Source organism: Hermetia illucens, chromosome 3 (assembly GCF_905115235.1).
Source record: "Hermetia illucens chromosome 3, iHerIll2.2.curated.20191125, whole genome shotgun sequence".
Taxonomy (NCBI): domain Eukaryota; kingdom Metazoa; phylum Arthropoda; class Insecta; order Diptera; family Stratiomyidae; genus Hermetia; species Hermetia illucens.
Genome location: NC_051851.1, coordinates 135,170,593 through 135,193,505, shown reverse-complemented (window position 1 = coordinate 135,193,505; position 22,913 = coordinate 135,170,593). Strand labels below are relative to the sequence as shown.

General features: G+C 43.9%; 1 protein-coding gene across 1 annotated transcript; it reads right to left on the bottom strand.

The window, feature by feature from the left end:
• Positions 1 to 6,073: 6,073 nt before the first annotated feature.
• On the bottom strand, positions 6,074 to 13,555 carry LOC119652165. The gene is made up of 2 exons (XM_038056110.1): positions 13,124 to 13,555; positions 6,074 to 6,085 (listed from the first exon to the last, which is right to left on the bottom strand). Exons 1-2 carry the CDS (start codon positions 13,553 to 13,555, stop codon positions 6,074 to 6,076), a joined length of 444 nt encoding a protein of 147 aa, XP_037912038.1.
• Between the last annotated feature and the right edge of the window lie 9,358 nt (positions 13,556 to 22,913).

Sequence of the window (22,913 nt, the reverse complement as noted above, 5' to 3'; positions counted from 1 at the left end):
AATTTTAGGATTTCTGATTATTATTGATTCTCGGAGACGACTTTATGTGGGGTTCAAACAATCCCAAATATTCCCTTCAAATTCTAAAAAGCGCTGAATAAAAGGGAAATGTGGGACACCAAGCCACTAAAATCCATTGTAAATTTTTGGAAAGTCCACTTAAATCATGGAAACGCGGCACAGAGCGGGACACAAATCCAGAAGAGCTTAGTTGTTCTGAGTTCTTTGTTACTAGAAAAGCGAATAGTAGGCGGAACTCAGTCATGTAATGAAATAGTCAAATGGCTGAAAGTACGTAGTATCATTTCTATATAAACCAACTTCGTATTCTTTGCTATTTTGTATCATTAAAGCTTTGCTGATCGTAAAATAGCCCTCTCCATGGCGAATGCGAACGTAGGTCAGAAAGTTAAATGAAAAATAATTCAAACGAAAGTTATCAGAAAAAAGTCTCGGAATTTCAACTATTTCCAGCTAGAGTCTGGGATATTGAGCCGCATCAGTAAATGCCAATTCCCCAGGGTTACTGTCTGCATGACTAGCTGATGAAATTTACTAGAAGGTACTCTCCTATGGGGCAAGTTAAGGATTGAACAGAAAATACTGCAAACTGAGTATCTGCAACGTCTTTTGCGTGAGCATTGATATGTGGCTTCAGTTTTGCCTTCGTTACTTAAACGTATCGTTCTCACCGATAAATGGAAAACGCGGTGCTATTTGTGAGGAGCCAAAATCGACCCTTTTCAAATTCTTCGACTGCGATGGACCCTGTAAGAAGTCACACCGTACTAAGTATCTAGGTCCCTTGCCATTTTTCTTGATATTCATGCCCAGCTTTCATCACTACTACCCGCAACACTTGCTGCGGCGATTGAATAGGCAGTCAATATGTTCTTTCCCATTCTGCAACCAGTGAGACAAACAATGCTAGTGCCAATCTAACTGACTTTTCTGATGGGTCCAACGCCGATGCTTCATTAAAGAAGTACAACCTTCACCCTACCCAAGACCCTACTGGACCGAAATGGCCACAACACGTTTCCCTCCAACGTTCCACCGGCCAACACCACGGCAATAGTGCCAGCTAGAACTGCCATTACCAAGGGCTATTTATTTCTTCTACATACTCTTCCTCTTTGGGCGATATTCTCGTCAGGAGTAAAACCGAAGGATGACAGCCCCGGCTGTGTAATAATTTCTTTCAAGGTAAGGTATCCTTACAGCCTCGACCCCGTCGATCAATCCTGCTTTGGGTTGCAGGCGATTTTTATTAAACCTTGCCAAAGAAATATATTATGAGAAAATTTTCGTGCCACCTACCAATATAATCGGATTATTAATTAGCTTTAGCCTCCTTTATAAGAAAGGTCTAAAAACTAACCTGGATAGATGATATAAGATTTTGGAGTTTGAGCTCCTCGAAGGTTACTCGGTCTTTCACTTTTGATTGAGATCGCATGGCTTTTGGTAACGCTACAGGCATAGGAGTCCTAATCACTGTAAACCGTCTCTTCTGTCCCAAACTCATTTTTCCCCCTATTCGTCTCCTCAAAGCTTTTCCATGCAACGCAAAACCATTTTTCATTTCCTATGTATACTTTCCTTGCTTTAGCAACCCTGGAATTCCTCGGGAAATTGTCGCATACCCTTATCGTGGTTTCCACCTCCCCCTGACTTTAGTCTCCCTTGTTCAGCTGGTCTAACTTCTTAGGTCCTCAAATCCTTTCTTCTCTTTATTTACTACTTTTACTTACTACTTTTATGAACACTTGTATAGCTCTTCAGTCCAACCTCGCCAAAAATCACTTAAACCGCACTCTTAATCTCGCTCTTTCGAACTTGAATGTGAATAGCTTTTCCCCATTTTTCTGATAATCCTCCTTACGTCGCTCCTGATATTCATCATCCTGCTCTTGAATTCATTGCACATATCGGTAGCAACCATTCCCAGGTGGTTCAAAGGCTGGCTAAAGTTTAAGTTTTGAAAGACCAATCCCGAAGGTTTGAATTATGCCTTGACGGCTATCAACTAATGTCTCATCCTAATTCCTTTAACTTGTGAGCTCCTTTTATACCACCCTCACTAATAAGTTTTCCTATTACGTCCCGTCTTCTTCCCTTCTGGTTCGCCATAGAGATCCATAAGTAGTTTGAAATACGCTGCAAAGGAAAAATGTATGTCTGCCTGAAGCCAGGCTGATTCCAATGACCTTAATGCTCTGCGAGCTCCAAAAAAAATACTGATAATATAATCTAGGAACGATTATGTGGTTAGTCTCGAGATAACATTGGCTTCTAGAAACTTCTCCAGAACCTTTTGGACTTACATCAGAAACACTCGCAACCCCGTCCTGGCCTCTCTCGCTGACTTAGGGAGGAAGCTATCCGAATGGACATACGTCAAGACAATACAGTGGACGCAACGTTATTTGAATGCTTTGAGCTATGGTTCTCTCCATTCTTTAGTCTAATCTAAAGTTTGTCTGTCCACTTCCAAGATAACAATATCATGATAACAATGAATCTAGAAAGCGATGTGTTCTAATGATCACAACGCAGTTTGTTCTCCTCTACATGCAGAGTTTTGGGCTCATGCTCTTAGGAAGGACGTATATCGTAAGCGCCTTCCGCAAATACAAAGACGAGCTTGGCAGGATGATCTCGAGAGTGATTCTCGTTATCGTTCTTGCTAAGAAACGTAAGTTAAGGAAGATGGTTGCTTGTAAAAAACGCCAACTATGTTACATGGTGAGACTAGTTCCTTACCTGTACAAAAATTAAGAAGAAACGATCTCCTGATTGTATATTTTGCACTCGATCAGATGGAATTCGTCAACGACTTTAGTTCATTACAGGGAAACTCTCTCTGGATAACATTGTCGGAGGGATGCTGAGGAGCGCTGACAAGTTGAGCCCTATTGCGCAGTACGTTCGGGTTCTTCTTCTTGCAAAAAAGATTGATTGGAAGGGGTTTCTGATCTAACAGTTCCCTTGCTCCTCCCCTCTCCAGTTGGTGAAAGAAATACCTTGATTTGAAGACTCCTCAAGGCTGGAGAACTCGGCGGTAGGCCGAAATAATGTGACAAACGGTTTCAGGCAAGCTCTCCGATGATGGAGGGGTGTGTAGTTGGTACTCCGATGCCGTATCGTTGGGGGAGTCCAACATATTGTGGGTGAACGCATTCGCTTATCCTACCCAAAAAAGAATATCACGACAAAACGCATCTTTTTCTTTTGTCTTCAGTTATACTTTTAATTTTTGAGAATAATAATAGCTGGAGCATCTTTTAAGGAAAAATAGCTGAGGTTTGGCATAGAAGGATTTGACTTTTGAGTTTTCCCCTGATAAACCTATTCAGAAGAAGATCTGCAGTGGGACGAAAATAGCTAGAAGGCACTGGAAAGAGGAAATTCCAATCTTTCATCACTCATTCGACGTAAATTGCAGCGATCAATGGGGAGTGATCTGGATCACAATGAGTAATAAGGTTATGGAACTTTCTCAGTTTACTTAGAACTATGGGAATATTCATCATAATCTAAGACATCAAGTTGGGGAACAATGTTCAAGACGAAAGATGTGCAGAAGTACACACTTTAAAAATACTGGGCAGAATCAGGGAAGTGCGGCCAACTGTCAAGAAACACAAGGACTCAACTCAAAAGCAAGTGGATCGGCTGAAATTACTGGCAAAACGCGTATAATTTCGGCGCCTTAAAAAATAAATGCAACCTCAAAGAAGACGCAGAAACCTGCAAAAAAGCGGCATCTAAGAAAACAAGATAGGTAGAATATACAACTGGAACTGATCCTTGTCTTTAAGGAAAGTCAATGGCCCCATGCCAGCCATATTAGAAGGGCGAAGCTAGGTCCTAAACTCCTAATTTGGAGAAAACCTGGCTGATTTTAGCAAGGGGACCTTATTTTGAAACAACAAATCCTAAAATGGAATCGAATCAGAAAGCAGTCGGCCTAGAGCTATTCCAAAAACCTACAAATTTACTGAAATTGGCCGTGTAGGTCCGCTTACTAATTTTGAAGTTCCACTGAATTTTTAGAACAGAGCAGTCTCTGTAAATTGCTTGGGTAAAGCGAAAACACCAAACTCGACCTTTCGAGTCCTTTCACCCTATACCAGAACATGCCAAATATCAAACATTCTTGGAATATCCAATAAACAGTGATGATTTGCAGCAATAACACATGCACGATCCTTCTTCAGGTGTTCCTTTGCACGCAATCCCCACATCAAACCAAGGAAGGTTGATATGTGACGACACAAAGTGCTTTCGATGGGCAAGCACTTGAGGATCATGGACGGTTCTAATGCCATCGTCGGGATCAGAATAATGGCATATTTCGACATAAACAACCAGTACGCAAAGACCTGAAACTAATAGTGGAACGCATGCGTCGTTTCATACAGGACGGGGATCAGGAGCAGACAATGAAAGGCGATAAGTTCGTAGCAAAATGCCATCTTTTTCTGTAAGGTTCTTTTTCGCTTCGGCCTGCAGAATTGAAGCAATGGGCACAACGAACTGAGACCCCTCGCCAATAATTTGTTGAAAAATACCTTCCGGACCTCCAGAAATGAAACTTCGCTCAGAATCAGTAACATAGCACTCAATGGGAATGATCCCAATGCATATTTTTCATCTAAGATAAGCTTCCCGGTGAGGACTTTACAAAAAGGGAATGTCGCATATTGACATCAACTGCGCACTAAACTTTACGAAACCTCATAAAAATGCATACTTCTTCTTCAGACTTTATGTTGCCCCATTTTGTTCTGCCATTTACATGATTTGGATGCAGTTGCGAAGCTTTCAAATCACCTTCCCGTGTACCAAGCCCCCGCTACTTCAGCCGGCCTTTTGGTCGTTTACCATCGACTTCGATGTTCAGGCCAATCATGGGAAGCGAATTTTCCTTAGCACGAATTACGTCACCATACCATCGAAGACACCTCTCTCGCAACTTTTCCACGATCGGTGCAAGCCCAGATCGATCGCGGGTATCCTCATTTCAGACGTGGTTATTACATATTACTATTATTGTGGATTACCCCTCCCGCCTCCGCTTTCTAAACCTTCCCTTCCTACAACAGCGTAGATCCTATCTGGATCTATGCACATTCTTTAAACTTTCCTCGGGCCTGATGGACTGCTCCGCCGCTGACGAGATCACCTGCCGCCCTGCGTCTTATAACACACGTAACGCAGATATTTTCTACGTGCCTTTCGCGGAGCTCGAAGTCTATTTTCATTCCCCGATTCCCAGGCTTTGCCGAAATTATAATGCAAAACAGCTTGGTCCTTTTAACTTCCCTACTTTAAATAGTTTTAAACGTAGGATAAGTTTTTTGCTTTCTCCTCCTCCTGAGGACAATAATTAATTGGAATTCTTTCTGTTTGTTGTCCGTTAATTAAATAGATAAATAAATAAATAAACATTACGCCACTAGTTCAAAGCAAGATCATCGCGAGATGCCGTGCATTGTTTTTTATAGACGGTCAATACTCAGAGGTATGGAGGAAAACAGACGACACTGTGGTAAGTTTTGGATTTGAAACGTTCATTGAAACTTATTCATAATACAGTTCGCCAATGCGACTAGGTTCAAGTACTAATTGGTTCGAATATTAAACTGCACTCCTCATCCAGCCAGATGATGTTCCGATTCCATCCTCGTTCAGCTGCTTCAATATATTCCGCGAATTTGTAGGCATTGACATGGATCCCAAAATTCATTATCAATTGAGACAACAGGAAAAGTTGCCTCGAATTTTTCTATATTTTCTTATCGAACAGTCCTGCCTCAAACCGGATTCATCTCAAAAATAAAGTATCAATAGAATCTTCAGTATCATTTCCATTTCATGCACAACATTTCGCCTCAGCCAGAAACAAACGTTGGAAACTCATCAAACGATATGGTTCATGAGCAGTTTCGTGTGAAAACGATGACAAAAATAGTCATTTTCCGAATATTAAAAAATTTCTCTATTAAAATTGAAAATTTAAACTGATGTTAGGGTTTTTTGAGGGAAGTTTAGAGGTAAGAGGGTTTTATAAGTAAAACTGCAAACAAAAAAGAATCGTTTTTACATTTATATTTTCTAATGTCAGTGTTCGAAGTAGGAAGTTGAAGGGAGGTTAATGGATGTATTCCAAGATTCAAGGAGATGAATCTCTTGTGAGGTGGTCAGAGAATGAAGTGAACGAAATAATTCAAAGTATTGCAGGCGCTAATAAATCTGTATATTTATGAAGCAATGTTTTGTTCCGCACTGAACTTGATATCACTCGACACATTAGCACTGATGTATTTGTCTTTGTTGTTTTGAAGCCAAATTAAGGACGTTGCATACATGGATACATGAAAAGTGGCTGCGATTGTTACTTGAAAGTCCCATGCCATTTTCAATAGTTGTTCGCAACATGCCATCCGGGGATGTTGGCCCGCCGAACTTTTGAATGAAAAACGTTCATTGCAGTTGGCCGTAGATACCCACGGACTTGTGAATTATACAGAAAGAAATAGAAACAACTTCGCTGCAGGTTATGCCAAGTAATGCAACTGCCTATGACAGGTTGGCTGGTGATCTAGTGCTCTCCCCCCTTTGGGCTTCTTGAGATTATTGTGAATGTAGTTGATGCCTTATGAGCTACATTCGGTACATCCTCCTTTTGCATATCTGGGATTTACGCTTCAGTCCTGAATGCACCCCTCAGAGTCGACTCTAGCTCTCTCTCCTCATCAGCAAGAAGGCGTGTTAGGCATCTCCCAAAGCGTTCGCGCACTTTTCATAAACGGACTGTTGTCATGTTCTATAGGATGTGGCCAATTCCTGTAACCGACTTTACCAGTGGTGAACTGTGTGAGGTGATAACCTACCAGGGTTCGATATATGTGATTGGTCAGTACCTTCAGTTACTTTGAAAGATAATCTATTATAGTTGACGAAACGCTCTAGTAACAATTGGTCCCCTCACCACATACACTTCGTCTTTCAGTACCGTCTAGTAAGTGCCTGCAAATGTTTAGAGCATTCTGGCTACATACGATTCCCAAGAGTCACCTTTGAGATGGCAGCTCCACTGCTTCCACCCAGAATAGGGCCGAATGCAGAATATCGAGGTGACTTCTTCGCTGATTTGATTTACCAACATCTAGTTTAATGACAACAGTGACAGAACGCAACAAATCAGTTTTTGTGCAGCAGCAACGGTATTAAATTCCCAGATTCACCCTCACAATGGGTCCGTGGCTACCTTTTAAGACAAGAGTTTCCTAGAGGTACTACATAGGGTCCGCTTTCAGTGATTTTCGCTGGACCCGCAGCCATCAAAATATGTCATTTACCTGAAATCCTTTTGTTTCAAAGGCTTTTAAAAAGCGATCGACTTTTCTACTCTGAAACTGTTAGCTAAAACTAAATAAACGGAACTTCCCACAACGTGATTCATCCACCCTCCATTCATCTTCATACTTCTTTTGAGAATGTTGTTATGCAACAGCTGTCTAACTCAAAAACAGAAACTCAAACAAAAACTTCTCACAATTTCCACGTCGACGTCTCCATCGTCTGTTTCGTAATCGTTGTGACGCCCATATAGAAAAGGTGACACATATTGTATACTCTCCCCCTCCCACCCTTTATCATCTGGCAGTGTACTGTGTCTAATCCAAGGACCACAGTCGGCAAGGAAGCCTGGCAAAGAGTGTAGCAATTGTGGTTATATGGAGTGCATAAAAAGTGTAGCTTTGCGGTGGAAATTGAGCAATGTGAACTTTTCGAGAAATGACATCAAATCCTTTTCTGAGGGAAAGCGAAAAAGCAGAAAAGGACTTGAGGGATGTTTCTAGAGAAACACAGGCAGTTTGGCCGCACGTACACTTGTAAGATTGAAATTGTATACGAACTTGAAGTGTGGGCTGCGGGTCCTTTGATAGACATCTACAAAGTTAACGAAGTTATGAAGCTGGTGAATGACTTGCTTCAGGATGATGCTTACAAGATTGAAGAAAATTAGCTTAGTAGAAACTGTTCATTTTGTGGGAGTTTGAGTGAATGAATGAATTCAATATATATAAATTTGAGAAGATGAAAAGGTAGTAGACTTGTCTTAAGTAAATATGTAATCACAAAGAAATTTTGAATCCTTTTTAAATTAAGACAGCGTAGGCAAATAATCAACAATTTCTTTTCTTTTTTTTCAGGTATATAAACGGTATCTTATCAAATGTTATCATTGAGCCTGGCAAGTGAAATATATTTTATACTGTATGTATCTATATGCAGATGCTATACTTATTTAAGATGAAAATATCTACCAAGCCATATGTCATCAAAAGTTGTTAGGAGTGATCAAATGAATCGTCTGAGTCAATTATCGATTCGATTGGCAACCTGTAAACTAGACCTACTCGTCATGTCGGGTCACTTTACGCTAGTAAAAATCTCCCCCTTTGCCACGAATCATTCATTGTTGTCGAGGCTCTACAGCCCATTTCGGGCCTTTGCCTTCAGGATGTCCTTCCTTCAACCAACTTGATCAATCGATGGGGTCCTCTATTTTGAAATCCGAGCAGAGATGCGCTGTTTTCACCAACAGAATTTGCCCAGCGATTTTTGCGTTTCTCTATCGGTCCTCCTTCTGCCCTTCCTTCGAATACCCTTTCAGGTATCCGAGTTTTGTCCACACATTGAGCGTAGTCAAACCATTGCAACTTCTGAAGTTTTATTAATTTGGAGATTTCGGAATTTTTAAATATTTGGTACAACTGATGGTTGTATCTTTCACAATTGAACGTCCTTCATGTGGCTATTATTCTCCCCAAGACCGTAATCGGTACGGTTTAAAGACCCTCAAAGGCGTTTTTTTTTTTTTCTTAACACATTCAATTTATTTTGTTTGATTTTGTTACAGGTAGTTTATGACTAAAATTAATACTAGACTTATCTCTAACAGCTTAACTTTACCTAGAAATTAACATTTTGCTTAATACTAGACTTAATTTACGGTGGTATTAATTTATCCTATGGCTAATGTTATAGAGGGGAAAGTCAGGAAAAACCCCTCTTATGTTGTTGTTTGTTCGTTGGATAATTGTGTTGCATGAATGGATGGAGGAAGGATACATATAGGGGAAGGTGGTGTTATTGGGCGGTGGAGTAGACGAGGCCAGGGCGATGTCGATCGTATGGGCGGTTGAATATGATCATCTTCCCGCCGCGATAACTGCTGTTTTGGGAGGAAAGGGTTAGGAGGTCTGAAGGGAGGGGATGGTGGCGGTATGTGGGGTTAGTGTTATGGTTTCGTATGTGGGAGTAAAACTGGATGAGGTTGTTTTCATGGGCTTGACATTTGATGAGGAATTTGGTTAGTGAGGTAAGGAGGATCTGGTCTATGCGGGAGCACTTTACCTCGTCGTAGACAGCTTGGTTGGAGTGGATATTGGACTGGGAAAGGGAGAGGCGGAAGAACCTCCTTTCGCGTACCCGAAGGCGCTCCATTTGAGCTGAGGAGACGTCACACCATGCGACGAATCCATATGTAATTAAGGGACGGATTAGCTGCTTATAGCAGTAGAGTTTCACTTTAGGGAGGATGGCGGAGTCTTTCTTAAGGATGGGCCATAGGGTTTTTAGTCCTGTTAGGGTCTTTGAAATGATGGAATTTACCTGGGGTATGGGTGATAGGCGGGTATTGAGGGTTATTCCCAGGTATTTAGTGGATTTGACGGAGGGAATGGTAGAAGGTCCGATCTTGATAGTGAGGTTGCGGGTGTCGGCCAGCATCTTGCGGGTAAAGGTGGCTCTACCGCGGAAGACGATGGCTTCGCATTTGCAGGGGTTGAGTAGGAGTTTCCAGGATTGGAGGAATTTGTTGAGGGTTTGGATTGAAGTATTGATGCGGTTTTGGGCGGATTTTATTCTCCGGGAAGAGGTGTAGAGGATCAAGTCGTCAGCGTATTGGATGGTTTTGACTGCTTGGGGGGAGTTGGTAGGGTGCTGGAGTGGGATATCGGCGGTGTATAGGGAGAAGAGGGTTGCTGACAGAACTGAGCCTTGGGGGATGCCTGCGGGAGGACTGTAAGGGTCGGACAGGGTATCGTGGATACGGACTAAGGATTGGCGATCAGACAGGTAGTTAAGGATGAGTTTGCATAATTGTGGGTGGAATTTGAAAGTGTGGGAGAGTTTGTAGGTGAGGCCGTCGTGCCAGACCGCGTCGAAGGCTTTCTGGATATCGAGGAGGCAAGCTGTGGTGGGGATGTTGTTGTTTAGTTGGGATAGGATGTCGGTTTTGAGGACTAGGAGGGCATGTGAGGTGCCGTGGCCGTGCCTGTTGGCAAACTGGAAGGGGGGGATAATGGCGTGGTCGGTGATGTGTTGGAGCATGATATCGTGGATGACGTGTTCAAAAATTTTCGATGTCACGTTAAGGAGGGAGATGGGGCGGTAGCTGCCCGGGGAAGCTGAAGGCTGGTCCTTTTTTAGGATTGGGACGATGTGGGCTCGTTTCCATGGGGTGGGAAAGTGTGCAGAGAGGAGGCATTGATTGAAGAGTTGGGCGAGAAAGGGGCTTAGGGTTTTGGCGCATTTTTTGAGGATGATGATGGGGATGTGGTCGGGTCCGGTAGATTTTTTATTATTTCGGGAGAGGATAATGGATTCAACTGTTTGGGGTGTGACGGCTTGTATTGGTAAGCAGTAGGGTGTTGTAGATTCGGATGGTGGGATCGGGAATTCGGTGTGGATGGCTGGCGTGGTAGTGATGTTGTGTATGTGTTGGCGCACCGCTGTTTCTGTGGGTGGGTCGGACAAATGTTGGGTGGTGTGGTGGGCGGCTAGAAAGCTGTTAGCAATCAGGTCGGCGTGGGCTTTGGGTGAGGTGTTGTGTGGGAGGACGCTGGCTGAGCGGGGTTTGGCTAGTCGGGGGCAGGTACCCCGGAGTTTATTGCATGTTTGCTGATTAAGCGAGATGTTCGCATGCTTTACCGCGTAGTGATCAGCGTATAGCGTCTGGATCTGGGATTGGATGCGTTGTGTGAGGGAGTGGATTTGTGACTTGAGGAAGTTAAATTGAGGAGCGTACCTGTGCCTGTGGAGTTGGCGTCGTAGGGTTGATTTTTGTTTGATGAGGTCTAGGATGTGTGGTGGCAGGGTGATTAGGCCCTGGTAGTTTAGTGGTCTGAGAGGGATGGTTTCGTTGCAAGCCTTTTGTGTGGATTCCGTGAGCTTTTCCACGGCTGAATCGATTTCGGTAGGAGACGGATTGGACGGGAGGCGGATGGTCGAGAGTTTGTCGGCTAGGTTGTAGTTGAGGCGTTGCCAGTTAGTGGCAGCGTAGTTGGGAAGGAATTTAGGCTGGGATTTGGGGAGGCGGTCGGTGATATTGAAGTGGAGAACCACTCCGTCATGATCGCTCAAGCCGGGGATGGTGGGGAGGTCTTGGGGGGAGGTAGGCGTGCTGGGGTGTACGAGAAGGTGGTTGCTTACCAGGAAGAGGTCGATGAAGGAGTGGGTATTTTGCCTGTGGTAGGTGGGTTGGTTGGTGGGGAGGAGGGTGAGCTGTAGAGGGTGGGAGTGTTGTGAGTACCAGTTGGCTAACCTATTGCCATTGGCATTTATAGTGGTGTTATACCAGGTGTTATGTTTGGCATTTAGGTCGCCCCCTAGTACAAGGGAGAAACGCTTGTTTCGGCTGACTGGGAGGGCTTTGAGGTGTTGTGTAAGGTTGGAGATGTCAGCGGGATTGAGGGTTTGGTCGGGGCAGTAGAGGCTACCTAGGAATGTGATGGAGGAAGGTGTGGCAATGAAGACAATCGTTAGCTCCATGGATGGGGCAATAGTGTTTGGGATGTAGACCCGTTGAGCGTCTAGGGGATTTGCCACTAGTATGGCTGTGCCTCCGCCTGGGCGGTCAACACGGTCGGAGCGGAAGGTGGTATAGTTGGGGATGTGCAGCTTATGCCTTGGGTGCAGTTTGGATTCTGTGAGGAGGAGTAGGTTAGGTTTGTGGACGGACAAGAAATTAGTTAGATCGTGACGTTTTTGTCGACTGACCACCGAATTTACGTTCAGTAATACCACTTTAGTGGACATTACTGGGGGACACTTGGCAGAGGAAGGAGAGGAGAGCGAGTCTCTTCTCCATCGGCGAGGAAAGGGAGTTGTATGTGGGGAGGAATGAGGTGAGTTGGGAGGCTAGTTGGGTGGTGGAGATGTTGAAGAGGGAGTGGATCTCGGAGTCGAGGTCAAAGGTGGGGACTGGGCGCGAGGCGTTCCTGGCCATCGCAGCGTAAGAGAGTGGTGGGGACGTAGGGTTGTACGGGGCGGGGCCCTGAACGGGTTTTGGTTGGGGACCGGGTTTGGTTGGTGGAGCAGGGTTATGCTTTGTGGGGGGTGATTGTTGTGTTTGGCGGGCGCGGGCTTGCACGAACATCGGGCAGTTGCGATAACTAGCCGGATGAGTGTTGGCTCCGCAGTTGATGCAGGATGGATTTTCTTCCTGCTTCTTTGGGCATTGTCGTGGCCCGTGCGGGGTGTTGCATTTAACGCAACGGTAAGCCAGATTGCAATTTGACGCTGCATGCCCAATGCGCTGGCAGTTCCGGCATTGGGTGATTTCGTGTAGCTGGACGGCTTCGAACTTCACGATGCAGTGAAACATCGCCCTGGCTTTCGTGAGAGTGGCCTGCTGGAATTTGGGGGAAAACGTTACAAGGAAGAGGTGGAGGGGTTTCGCGTTTCGTCGGGAGGAGCTAGTCTCGTATTGACGAACGCTGATGGCTTCGGAGATGCCGAGGCGGTGTAGCTCCTTGAGGATTTCATCGGGAGAGTATGTATAATCTAGTCCTCGGAGGACTAGGTTGATTGGTTTGAGGTGTGACGGAGTATACGTGAAGAAGGGGTGGTTTCCTTCTTTAAGTAGGTTTTTTGCAGAATCGTAATCTGCCTGGGAGGTGGCGAGGACGTGGGTTGAGCGTATTGATGTTTTTTTAAGGGATATATTGTTGGGGATTGTGGACAGAATTTTGTTAGTGATATCTTTAGTGGTTGTGGGGTCAGCGCGGATAATTAGCGGCGGGAATTTTTCCTGACTTACCCTTGGTGGGGTGGATTTGGCTGGTTGAGCGGCTTGCTGCGTGGTTGTGGTGGTTGTTATCGGGGTGTGTGTGGTTGGTTGTTGTAGTTGTCGGGCTGGATGTTCGGTGACATTCGTTGTTGTTGTCGTTAGATGGGGTGAGGGTGTAGATGCTATTGCTGAGGCTATTTTTTGTTGTGGCTTCGGTGTGGGAATTTCCATTTCTGCCATCGACCGTTCTTCTTGGTTCTCATGAATTGATGTAGTTGCTGTATTGGGTTGCTGAGATGACTTGTTGAGGGCGATGGTAGATTCCACTAATGAAGAACTGAACAACGCAGAGAGCCGGTCGTACCGGCTTGTCATCTCCTTCAGGGAGGTTCTCAGTTCTTGTACCTGTCTCCGCAGGGCGGCGACATCGTCTTGATCGTCGTCTGACGTTTCGCGAGCCATGTCCGACTCGCTATCTTCTCGGGCGGGTTCCCGACTGGCTTCGGGACTTGATGGAGCCTCGCTTTCGCTGTCCCCAAGGGGGTGAATCCTCTTGGGCTCAGGATCCATCCCCTGGGGCGACAGTGACCTGTCCTCAACCGGGCGCTTTGACATAGCGCCTCGCCACTGAATGTTTGACCGAAAACACTACGGTCGCGATTGTGTTTTGTTTTGTTTTTCACTCCGCACTTTGGATTTTTCACTCGGCACTTTCGTGAGCACACGTCCGATCGTCTCGGACGCTTGAGACTGACTGACCCTCAAAGGCGTTGAAACTCCGATTTCGGGCGAAATATAAAGAAATTTAATGACTAGTCACCGCATCATGCGGATATGGACTGTTCCTCCAAATAGAAGAGAAATCATTTCGGCCATCAATGCACCCAAACGTAGTAAAATCGCTGAGCTTGACTGTTTCCCCCTAGGGTTGTTTATCGCTGCACCTGCAGCTACTGCAGATCTGCTGCTCGTACAGAAATTTTGGGAATCCGAAACCTCTCCCGGAGAGTGAAAGAAGGCGATGGTCGTCAAGATTCCAAAAAAGGAGACCCGTTTTGTGGAAATTGGAGGCATATCTGCGTGTTCCCTGTCGTCGCAAAGATAATAGCAAAAGTAATGCTGGAACGCATCAGAAAACATCTCGAAAGCTTGATCGACAGCAAGCAGGCCTGTTTCCAGGCCAATCCCTCCTGCATTGACCACATCAACACCCTGCGGATCATTTTGGAACAGTGCGCAGAGGTTTGATCTTCAGTCCACCTGCCCTTCATCGAATTTGAGATATCTTTCGATAGCGCCAACAAACAGTGTATCTGGAATGCTTTCCGCAGTAGGGGCATTCCGGAGAAACTAATATTATCAGACAGTTTGCGCTTGCTCTTTCACCGGGTTGTGGACCTTGGCCTAATGGCTCTAGATTTGGAAAGAGAGGCAAGTAGAGTTGAAGATAAACACCAACAAAACAAAGTTTCTCAGTCTGGCGGGTCATCGCACTCCCCTGTCTGCATTAATTGGCAGAAAATCGAAGGCGTCGACTAATTTGAATATCTAGAGAGCGGGGTTTCTGCTGACGGTGGAACCGAACTACATGTTACTCGACACATTAACAGTGCTATATCCGCTATTGCTGCCATGTGTAACATTTAGAAATGCAGTTATGTTAACAACAAGATCTAGTTGGGACTGTTGCTGTGCTAGTCTTCTTTCTGTGTAACTAAATGGGAGTGGCACTTGGAATGCGAACTCCACTGTTACCCAAAAGTTCCAAGCATTTGTCAATATTTGTCTGCGTCTTATCATCGAAGTACGCTGGCCTGATACGTACGTATGTATGCACTGTGGTCAGAAGACGGAAGTGGCAGTCGTTAGGTAACGCATAATAGGCTTTATCATGGATGCGTACATCCAATGCATCTATTGCTGTGAAACTCCCCATATCTTGCCCGTAGGAGTCCAACAGCACCAGAGTAATCAGCAGGAATCGGATGTTATTCCTGGAAGTACCCCTAAATATTTAACTTATACACGATGATACCAACTATGACTTTCCTGCAAAGTTGCATTCAATCCGTTACATACTTTACCCACAAACTTGCGGATAATGCTTACGAATAGATCTTCCGTAAAAGCTTGTACACAAACTTCTGTGTCCTCTAGGAATATGAGCAAGGTGTCCAATGGTCAGCAGTTGTAAAAGAAGAGACAATTCTTCGCCGTGGCCCTTAAGGTATCTTGCCTTAATAGACTTCCATCCGACCAGTATGTGGATCCCCCTCCACTGCAGCATGTGAAGAATCCAACTTATTAATAGTGGATGGATTCTTAGTTGAAGGCATCTTGAATATCTATGAATGTAAGTTATTTTTCGGAGATCGCCTTCTCAACTTTCCACGTGAGCTCTTGAAGTGCTATCTTTGTATGATCATTTAGCCGATCTAATATCTTTCTTTAGACCCGTCTGAGCCCATTTGTATCGATTCCATTTAACAGCTGAATCTGACTCCGGGTGACAGTTGAGAAGTGCTCTCATTAGTTTTAGCTTTCTTCGAAAGCATCTCTTATACAAGTTGTGCTCATCTGGGTTGTTTTCTCAACTCTAGCAGAGGATTTGGTGATCCCCCCAAAAATTCGGGCGCTCTATTCTTTTCTGTACATCGCAAAATCTATTTTTCAGGAATTTCAAAATGAAGGTTTTGGGGGTAAATTCTGTCCAATTTCAAAATCAATGGGTCTGTAATATGAAAGCGTGATATCGATTTATACTCTCCACTCTCTGGTAAGAGCCAAAGTTAAGAGGTGCCACTGTGGTCGATGAGCCCTTGTCTGATCCAAGTTGAAGATCTACAGTTCGGTTCGTTCTAGATGCTCTAGTAGTCTCGATCCTCTCGTGTTGAAGTTGGAACTTCCCCAAAAGATACGATAGATAGAAACATCACATCCTGCGGGTACTCCCATGCCTTTACATTTGGCATACTAAATAGTTTCTAGTCAATATTCTAATAGGAACTTCATTATGGTCATTGAGAAAACAAGCAGAATATCAAAGAATTTATCTTCTCCTTGTTGACGTTTTATGGTTAGTTTAGCCATTGGGGCGTCGCCATCATGTGGATCCTTCACCGAGATAGCCTGGTCTTTTGAAACCACCATGCCGGAGCATATCACGCGGGGTGATTAAGAACTTCAAAACTCCTAATTTTCCCATCAACAACTCATCGTTCTTGTATTAGGTATTTATGCCAACAATACAACTAAAAGGAAGGCCTTCTTCATTCTTTTAAGACTAGGTCTCAGTCGTTTAAGTAGGACTAATTTCCGATTGAACATGCAGGTAATATGAGTCCAGACTCAGATTCAAGGTTCGATTGAAAACATCTCTCTAAAATGTCAATTTTTGTTTATTTAAAATTTAATGATTAGTTGCGACAGTCTTACTAATATCAGGGAAGAAAAGTAAATATGGGCTAACCCCCTTTTTGCTGAGGTGAGCCTACTTTGAACGGTTGGCGTTTAGAGGGAGAGTTAGAGTTCAGTACTATTGATCACATTTTAATCCCTGAAATCACTCAACCGACGGAACGATTATTTTGGTTATCGCTTTGATTCATACTAGAGGAGGTCGATCAGACCCGAGTCTGCAAGGGACTCATCTGAAGTGGCTCTTGCCATGAAGCCTCATATGAGATTATCTGGTACCATGAGAACCGGGATGGCCCTCTGAGAGCATATGTTCCAGGAGAATCCCTGAAGGATGTATTCTCGGCCCAGTTATTTGCGGTTGGCCCCTTTGTGGGAGTTTCATGGTGGTTGTGATTATGCCTACATCGCGGGCAGAGCTCACTCGGGCTCAAGCGTGGAGTTGCGCTGTACAACTCGGGTACCGTACCCGTTAGTTGCGGCAGAGGTATTAGATCTACTGGTGTGAATGCTGACCTGCACTCAAGATAAATCAGTACCCCAGTGCCAGTCATGGCGGGGCTCTGATTGTGGTCTCCAACTCATTCCGTGTCCGAATAGGACCGTGGGGTTATGTCTACACGAAAGGTACCCACGTTAAACCCCCAGCACCTTGATCGCTTTGATTCAGATCATCATGTCCCTAATAGATATCCCTATTAGATATCGCTTATTGAGCGCCTGATAATCATCGAGGGTGACCCAGGATATACCATACCTTCGTATATATTGAAAATACTATGAGTAAAACGACCGGCGTCTAGCCTACGGCATCTGTCAATCTGAAGCGGCACACCACAGTGCCGATTGGGCTCCTAGGCGCAGCCATTTATATCTACCTACCTACCATAGCTAGTTTAGTTTAGTCGGGTAGCAGCCTGGTCTATGCGATCGCTCAATCTGAAGCAGCACCGTGGAGGATAGTCTACGGAATCGTCCAACCTCATGTAGGGAACCAAAAATTCTTCGGGGTATTCTTCCCTCGAACGACGCTAAAAGTTCGCGATTTTTCTTGCTGGGAAGATCATTGCCCCGAGCAGAAAGAACTTTTTGATCTGAAATAGGTCCTGTTGGCTACCAACAACCATGCACGGATTTCCTCCTCGTAGCTATTAATTATCAACGGTCTCAAATTTGAAGTCTCCTACCTTCATTGTTGGCATGCGATTTGATGTTGTTGCTTCGTTGTTTCTTGGTGCTGACGTTGCCACCAAATACTTGGCCTTGGCCTTCAAGCCCACGATCCCGCACCGCACTCAATATCAAAGGTGATCTTGTAACCTTTATTTGGCCTCGCACATTGGTCAGTCTTATCAATTTGGTCAGGATACCGAATTTTTTCATGGCCATGTATACCCGTACCATGATTATGCTATCATAAGCGATTTTGCCATCGATAAAAAGATCGTGCAACTGATGGCCATATTCCAACAGATTTACCATTGCTTGCCTCAGGGAGAAAATCTGATCTGTTACTGATTTGCCTGGAGTGAAGGCTCTTTGGTACAGGCCAATGATGTTCTGGGCGTATGGGGCTGCTCAACCTAACAAAATAGCGGAGAGTATCTTACAGATAGTATTCAGAAAAGCTTGCATTTACCGTCGAACCACTTTCTTTTTGCGACTGGGACCTAGTATGTTTGCAGCCGCATCAGTAATTCAGCTTTCCAAAATTTTTCGTCCCTTGAGATTAACATTTCTTTTGCTAGTACTAAAGGGTTTTCTTCAATTTGTTAAGCCTTATTTAAGAGGGATTGTCAATTTATTTAATTTCATTTTAATTCAAGAAAATTGAAAGGAGAAGGTTCTAAAATATTGACTGAGTTTCAATTTTCCCTATCGAGTGGAAGGGAAAGCAGCTTTCGGACAAGAAATCCGGATAATTTATTCTAAATCTGTATTAATAGTGATTTTTATTATCAGATTGTAGAACAAATCGTCCAACGTTCTAAGAAAGGATTTTTTTCCTTTAAATTCCCTTATAATCCAAAGTGCCCGAAATGCAGAATTCAGAAGATTCAATTAGAAACTTGCTCTAGGCTTTGCCAGCAAATTTCTCTCAATTCATGAAAATAACTGAAAAATTTCAAAGAACAAAGAACTTAAACATTTAAAGTCGAAAATATTGTGATTTATGCTATATTCCTGCTAGTCATTGTTCAATGTAGCGTTAACATTTTATGGAATACTCAAATTGTTATCCCCAATGTTTACTACCAGCCACGCCATGCCGTCGTGGGTATGATTTTTAAAAAGCGAAATTCTATTTCCATTTATCGTGGGTGAACACGAATATAACTTGACTTAGCATCTTTCAATATTGACACTTAATGTAACCATCCCGTCAGCAAGTCTAAAGACTCGGAACCATCCTCATCTATGGTCGTCAAGGGGAATAATGTGAATCAATATGTCACAAGTCCCATCACATGCATGAGTTGCAGCCACTCGATTGTACAAATTATCAGAACCCATTCACCGTGAGTCTCCATTCACCCGTTCACACCACTCAGCTTTTGACAGCGTCAATAACGAACACGGGATCTTCCTTTTTCCACGGCTCCCTGAGGTTAGCTGACGATAATGTCAACCTGGCAGGAGAGAGTACACGACGCGAAAGGTGGAAGTAGGCAAAGGGAATTTCCTATCTGCACCTGAGGAAATGGCTTAGCTTGTATGAAGAAACGTGTATCTATGTAAATAATGCATCAGCAAGGGAAACAATGGAGCATTACTAGGATTCTACCGTCTGTTGTAAGGAGTGGTGTAGGGTTCAAAACCTAAGGAACATCTTAAAAGCCCAAGGTAGCGAAAAACTAGTTCATCCTAATATCCAAATCCAAAGGCACTACAGAAAGCTGTCGAAGGAAGCAGACTGAGCTCTCCTGAAACAGTAGCAATGGTGATAATGCTCCTCTTCTTGTAAGATACCATTTCCATATCGATACAGGATGGAAGTTTGAACTGAAAACATATTATTGTAGGCGAAAATGTAAAGGGAAGACGTCATAAGACCTCGTTTCCATTCCATTCAGAGAACAACACTCGCAGACGTGAAACAAGGACATCCTTTGAAAATAATGGATATTGCTCTTTTTGCGTAGGAATTCTTATTCGGAATGACATTATGGTTGGTTGACGCTGAATGCGACAATACGTAATTTTCAGGAAAATCGAAAGTGTACATAGGTGGGGTAGAATACAAAGCACTGTGAATCGTTTGTACAATTTGGCGGGATATTTGTAGCGAGTTATTAAGAAGCATCTTCCCGCGGTGGGTGTACGATAATTTCGTTAATGACAATAAAACACAGATTCATCCATTTCGTGTATGCGTGGGAAGAATCCACTGAAATGTCTATGCCTATAACTAATTGGAAGAAATTAATCAAGATGTTGAGAGGATTTTATCAAGCTTTTGAAATTTTGTTGCCATCCGAATGGCAAGTGAGTATTCGTTTGGTAGTAGGGGTTGGCAAACCATAAAGAAAAGCAAATGGAAACGATACCGAACCGCAGAACTAAACAAACAAACAAACGTATTGACAATTCACTCCCAATATCACTTAATGGGCGGGGAGATCATTTAAACTGAAACAGGTTGCATCCACCAATCTTTAACCTCATTACGCTTCTATTAGAAATTTATCTCCAAAACCCCGTTCATTCCACCAGGTACAGTGGCGAACATGTAAATAAAATTAAAAAAAATACCTGCCCCGGTAAGGACACGTCGCTACGAAAGGAAATTGCATTAGTCCTTTTTGGAGCGAGCATATATTCATCTATTTCTTGTGACTATCGGATCTGGCTGCAGTTGCGAGGCTTTCAGATCACCACCCAGCGTATCCAGCATATCAAACCACTGTTGCTTCGGCTGGCCTTTTGATCTTTTCCAGTCGATGTTCAGACCATCTTGGATAGTGAATACTCGTTAGCACGAATTGCATGTCCATACCATTGAAGACGCTTCTCTTGCACTTTCTTCACGATCGATGCAGCCCCATATCGATCCCGAATATCCGTGGACGCAATCATGGCGTGTTACGCCGTTTTCCAACGTAACATATTCTTCACCATTACTGCGAGGCGTCGTTCATTGTCTTGAATAGTTGGCCAACTCTCAAAGCCATAGAGAGCGACAGGGCGCACGACACTGCAGGAAATGTTCGACTTGAACCATCCGTTGATACCTCAACCACAAAAACTACAAGTTGTGGAACGTCACTTCATCCAGGTTGCGCTAATGCGTGAAGTCAATTGCATAACACAGTTCTCCATTGGCTAATAACCTTGGCTGGAGATATTTAAATCACCTAGTTTTGGGCAGGTCACTGCCGTTAACAGTGAATTATATTTTATTCCGGCCGAATAGCTCAGTGGTTAGAGCACTGGGTTGTCATACGGAAGGCCGCGGTTCAAATCTCGCTGGTGGCAGTGGGATTTGTATCGTGACTTGACGTCGGATACCAGTCGACTCAGTTGTGAATGAGTACCTGAGTCAAATCAGGGTAATAATCTCGGGCGAGCGCAATGCTGACCACGTTGCCTCCTACAGTTCACTGTAGTGTACCGTTACGGTCTTGAATGAAGTGCTCTAACACACTTCAAGGCCCTGATCCAATATGGATTGTTGCGCCAACGATTATTATTATTATATTTTATTCAAATTCAATCTGAGATCGTATTGCATGAGGCGATCATTCCATTTTTGAACGATTTGCTCAAGATCCGCTTTGTCATCATCCCCATAAAGCATTGTATAGGGCGCTTGACATTAGATGTCCCGTGTAACAGTGTCCATCATAAGAACGAGGAGAAGTGGTGAGAGAGCGCTCCGTTGATGAGCACCAGCGGAGACAGAGTGGTAGTGCATTTCAACCCAACGCACCAGTTTTTCTTGTACTAAGTGCTACCGCAGAGCATACCATATGATTGTCACATCTTGAAACACCTTCTCTAAGGCGATGCTTCTCACAATATTTCTTCATGAGTAATCGCACAGCGTGCATTGTGTCAGTAATTCCGCAGTTATTGACTAATCCCGCTTCATTCACAGTTATTTAAGCGATGTCAGGATACGATTGACAACACTGGATTCCATAATAAATCTCCATGGTATGATACAGCAACCGGATTGGATGGTAATTTGAACATTCAGTTGGACTACCTTTCTTTTCTCATAATGGAACGATGGTGCTTCCTTGGCGATTAGATGGTGTTCCTTCCTTCCTGAATAATTCGATTGAAGAACTCGCTGAGCCACAGTACTGTGCCCCAGCTCCTCGTTTTCTAGAACTCAGATGCCATGTTATTAGGTCCTATTGCTTTCCCCAATTTTATTTGTTTTATTTTTTCCTTGACTTAAGTTGCGCTGACAAGTGGAATTGTCACAAATGCTGGCAATGTTTCTGGGAGTGGAGGATGAAGAAATCCGTCCATTTAAATCTATGCGAAATATTTTCTCCTTCTATCAGTCGCGTTTCGTCGATCGATAAGAAAAGTACCCTTCTTGTCGTTAACTAACAGGAGTCTTCGATATCCTGTGTGCGTTAGTGTCGACTTTTGACAAGTGGATACAGATCTCTCTGGTCATCGCGGGTGTACAGTTTGTCGCATGCTCGGGTAACAGCGATCGCTTTCTTTGCTTCACGATTGAATAAGGCGTTTCTTTACACGGGCCTTCACTTAGATATAATCATTCGAAAACCAAGCTACTCAGTTTATGAGTCGCTTACCTGACTTGGTGACCTCGAGGGTAGCAGAGAGCGCCTCGTGGATTGTGTTTTTAATTTGGCTCCACGATTCCTCTGCATTCATTATGGTTGTTAATTGGTTAAGTAGAATCATTTCTTTTTTTTCTCGCGAAATTACGACTAATTATTGCGCGGAGGACCAGTACATTCCTCACTCTGTTTTGTCGGTGGCTTGATTTGCAAGATCGCAATCGAAAGTCGATGTTGAGACGCGATGATCTCATTGGGAACAGCTTTGCAGATGGTGAAGGTGATAAAATGTCGTAGTGTTATGGGGACATAGCCGATTTGCGTTTTACTATTCACACTATATAATGTAGGAAGATGAGACGATCGTTTGATGAAGAATACATTCATAAATACAAGGTCATGGGTATCCGCAAAATCAACTATATATTAGCCACCCTCTTTGCGTACTCGAAACCCTTTCATCCATGGCGCCTGTTGTCGTGTGCCTTTTCACCTACATGACCATTAAAGTCGCCCGCAATAGCGATATAGTCGTCAGCAGTTAAAGGTCCTTGTATTGGCAAGCTACGGGAAGGCACCTTTCTCGGGATCGAATCGAGTTGTTTGTGGTGCGTATGCGGTGAAGACGTACGACCCCA

Bases quoted from the DNA above. Each gene is read 5' to 3' on its own strand.
- LOC119652165 (XM_038056110.1), bottom strand. From the start codon at position 13,555: ATGGCTCGCGAAACGTCAGACGACGATCAAGACGATGTCGCCGCCCTG.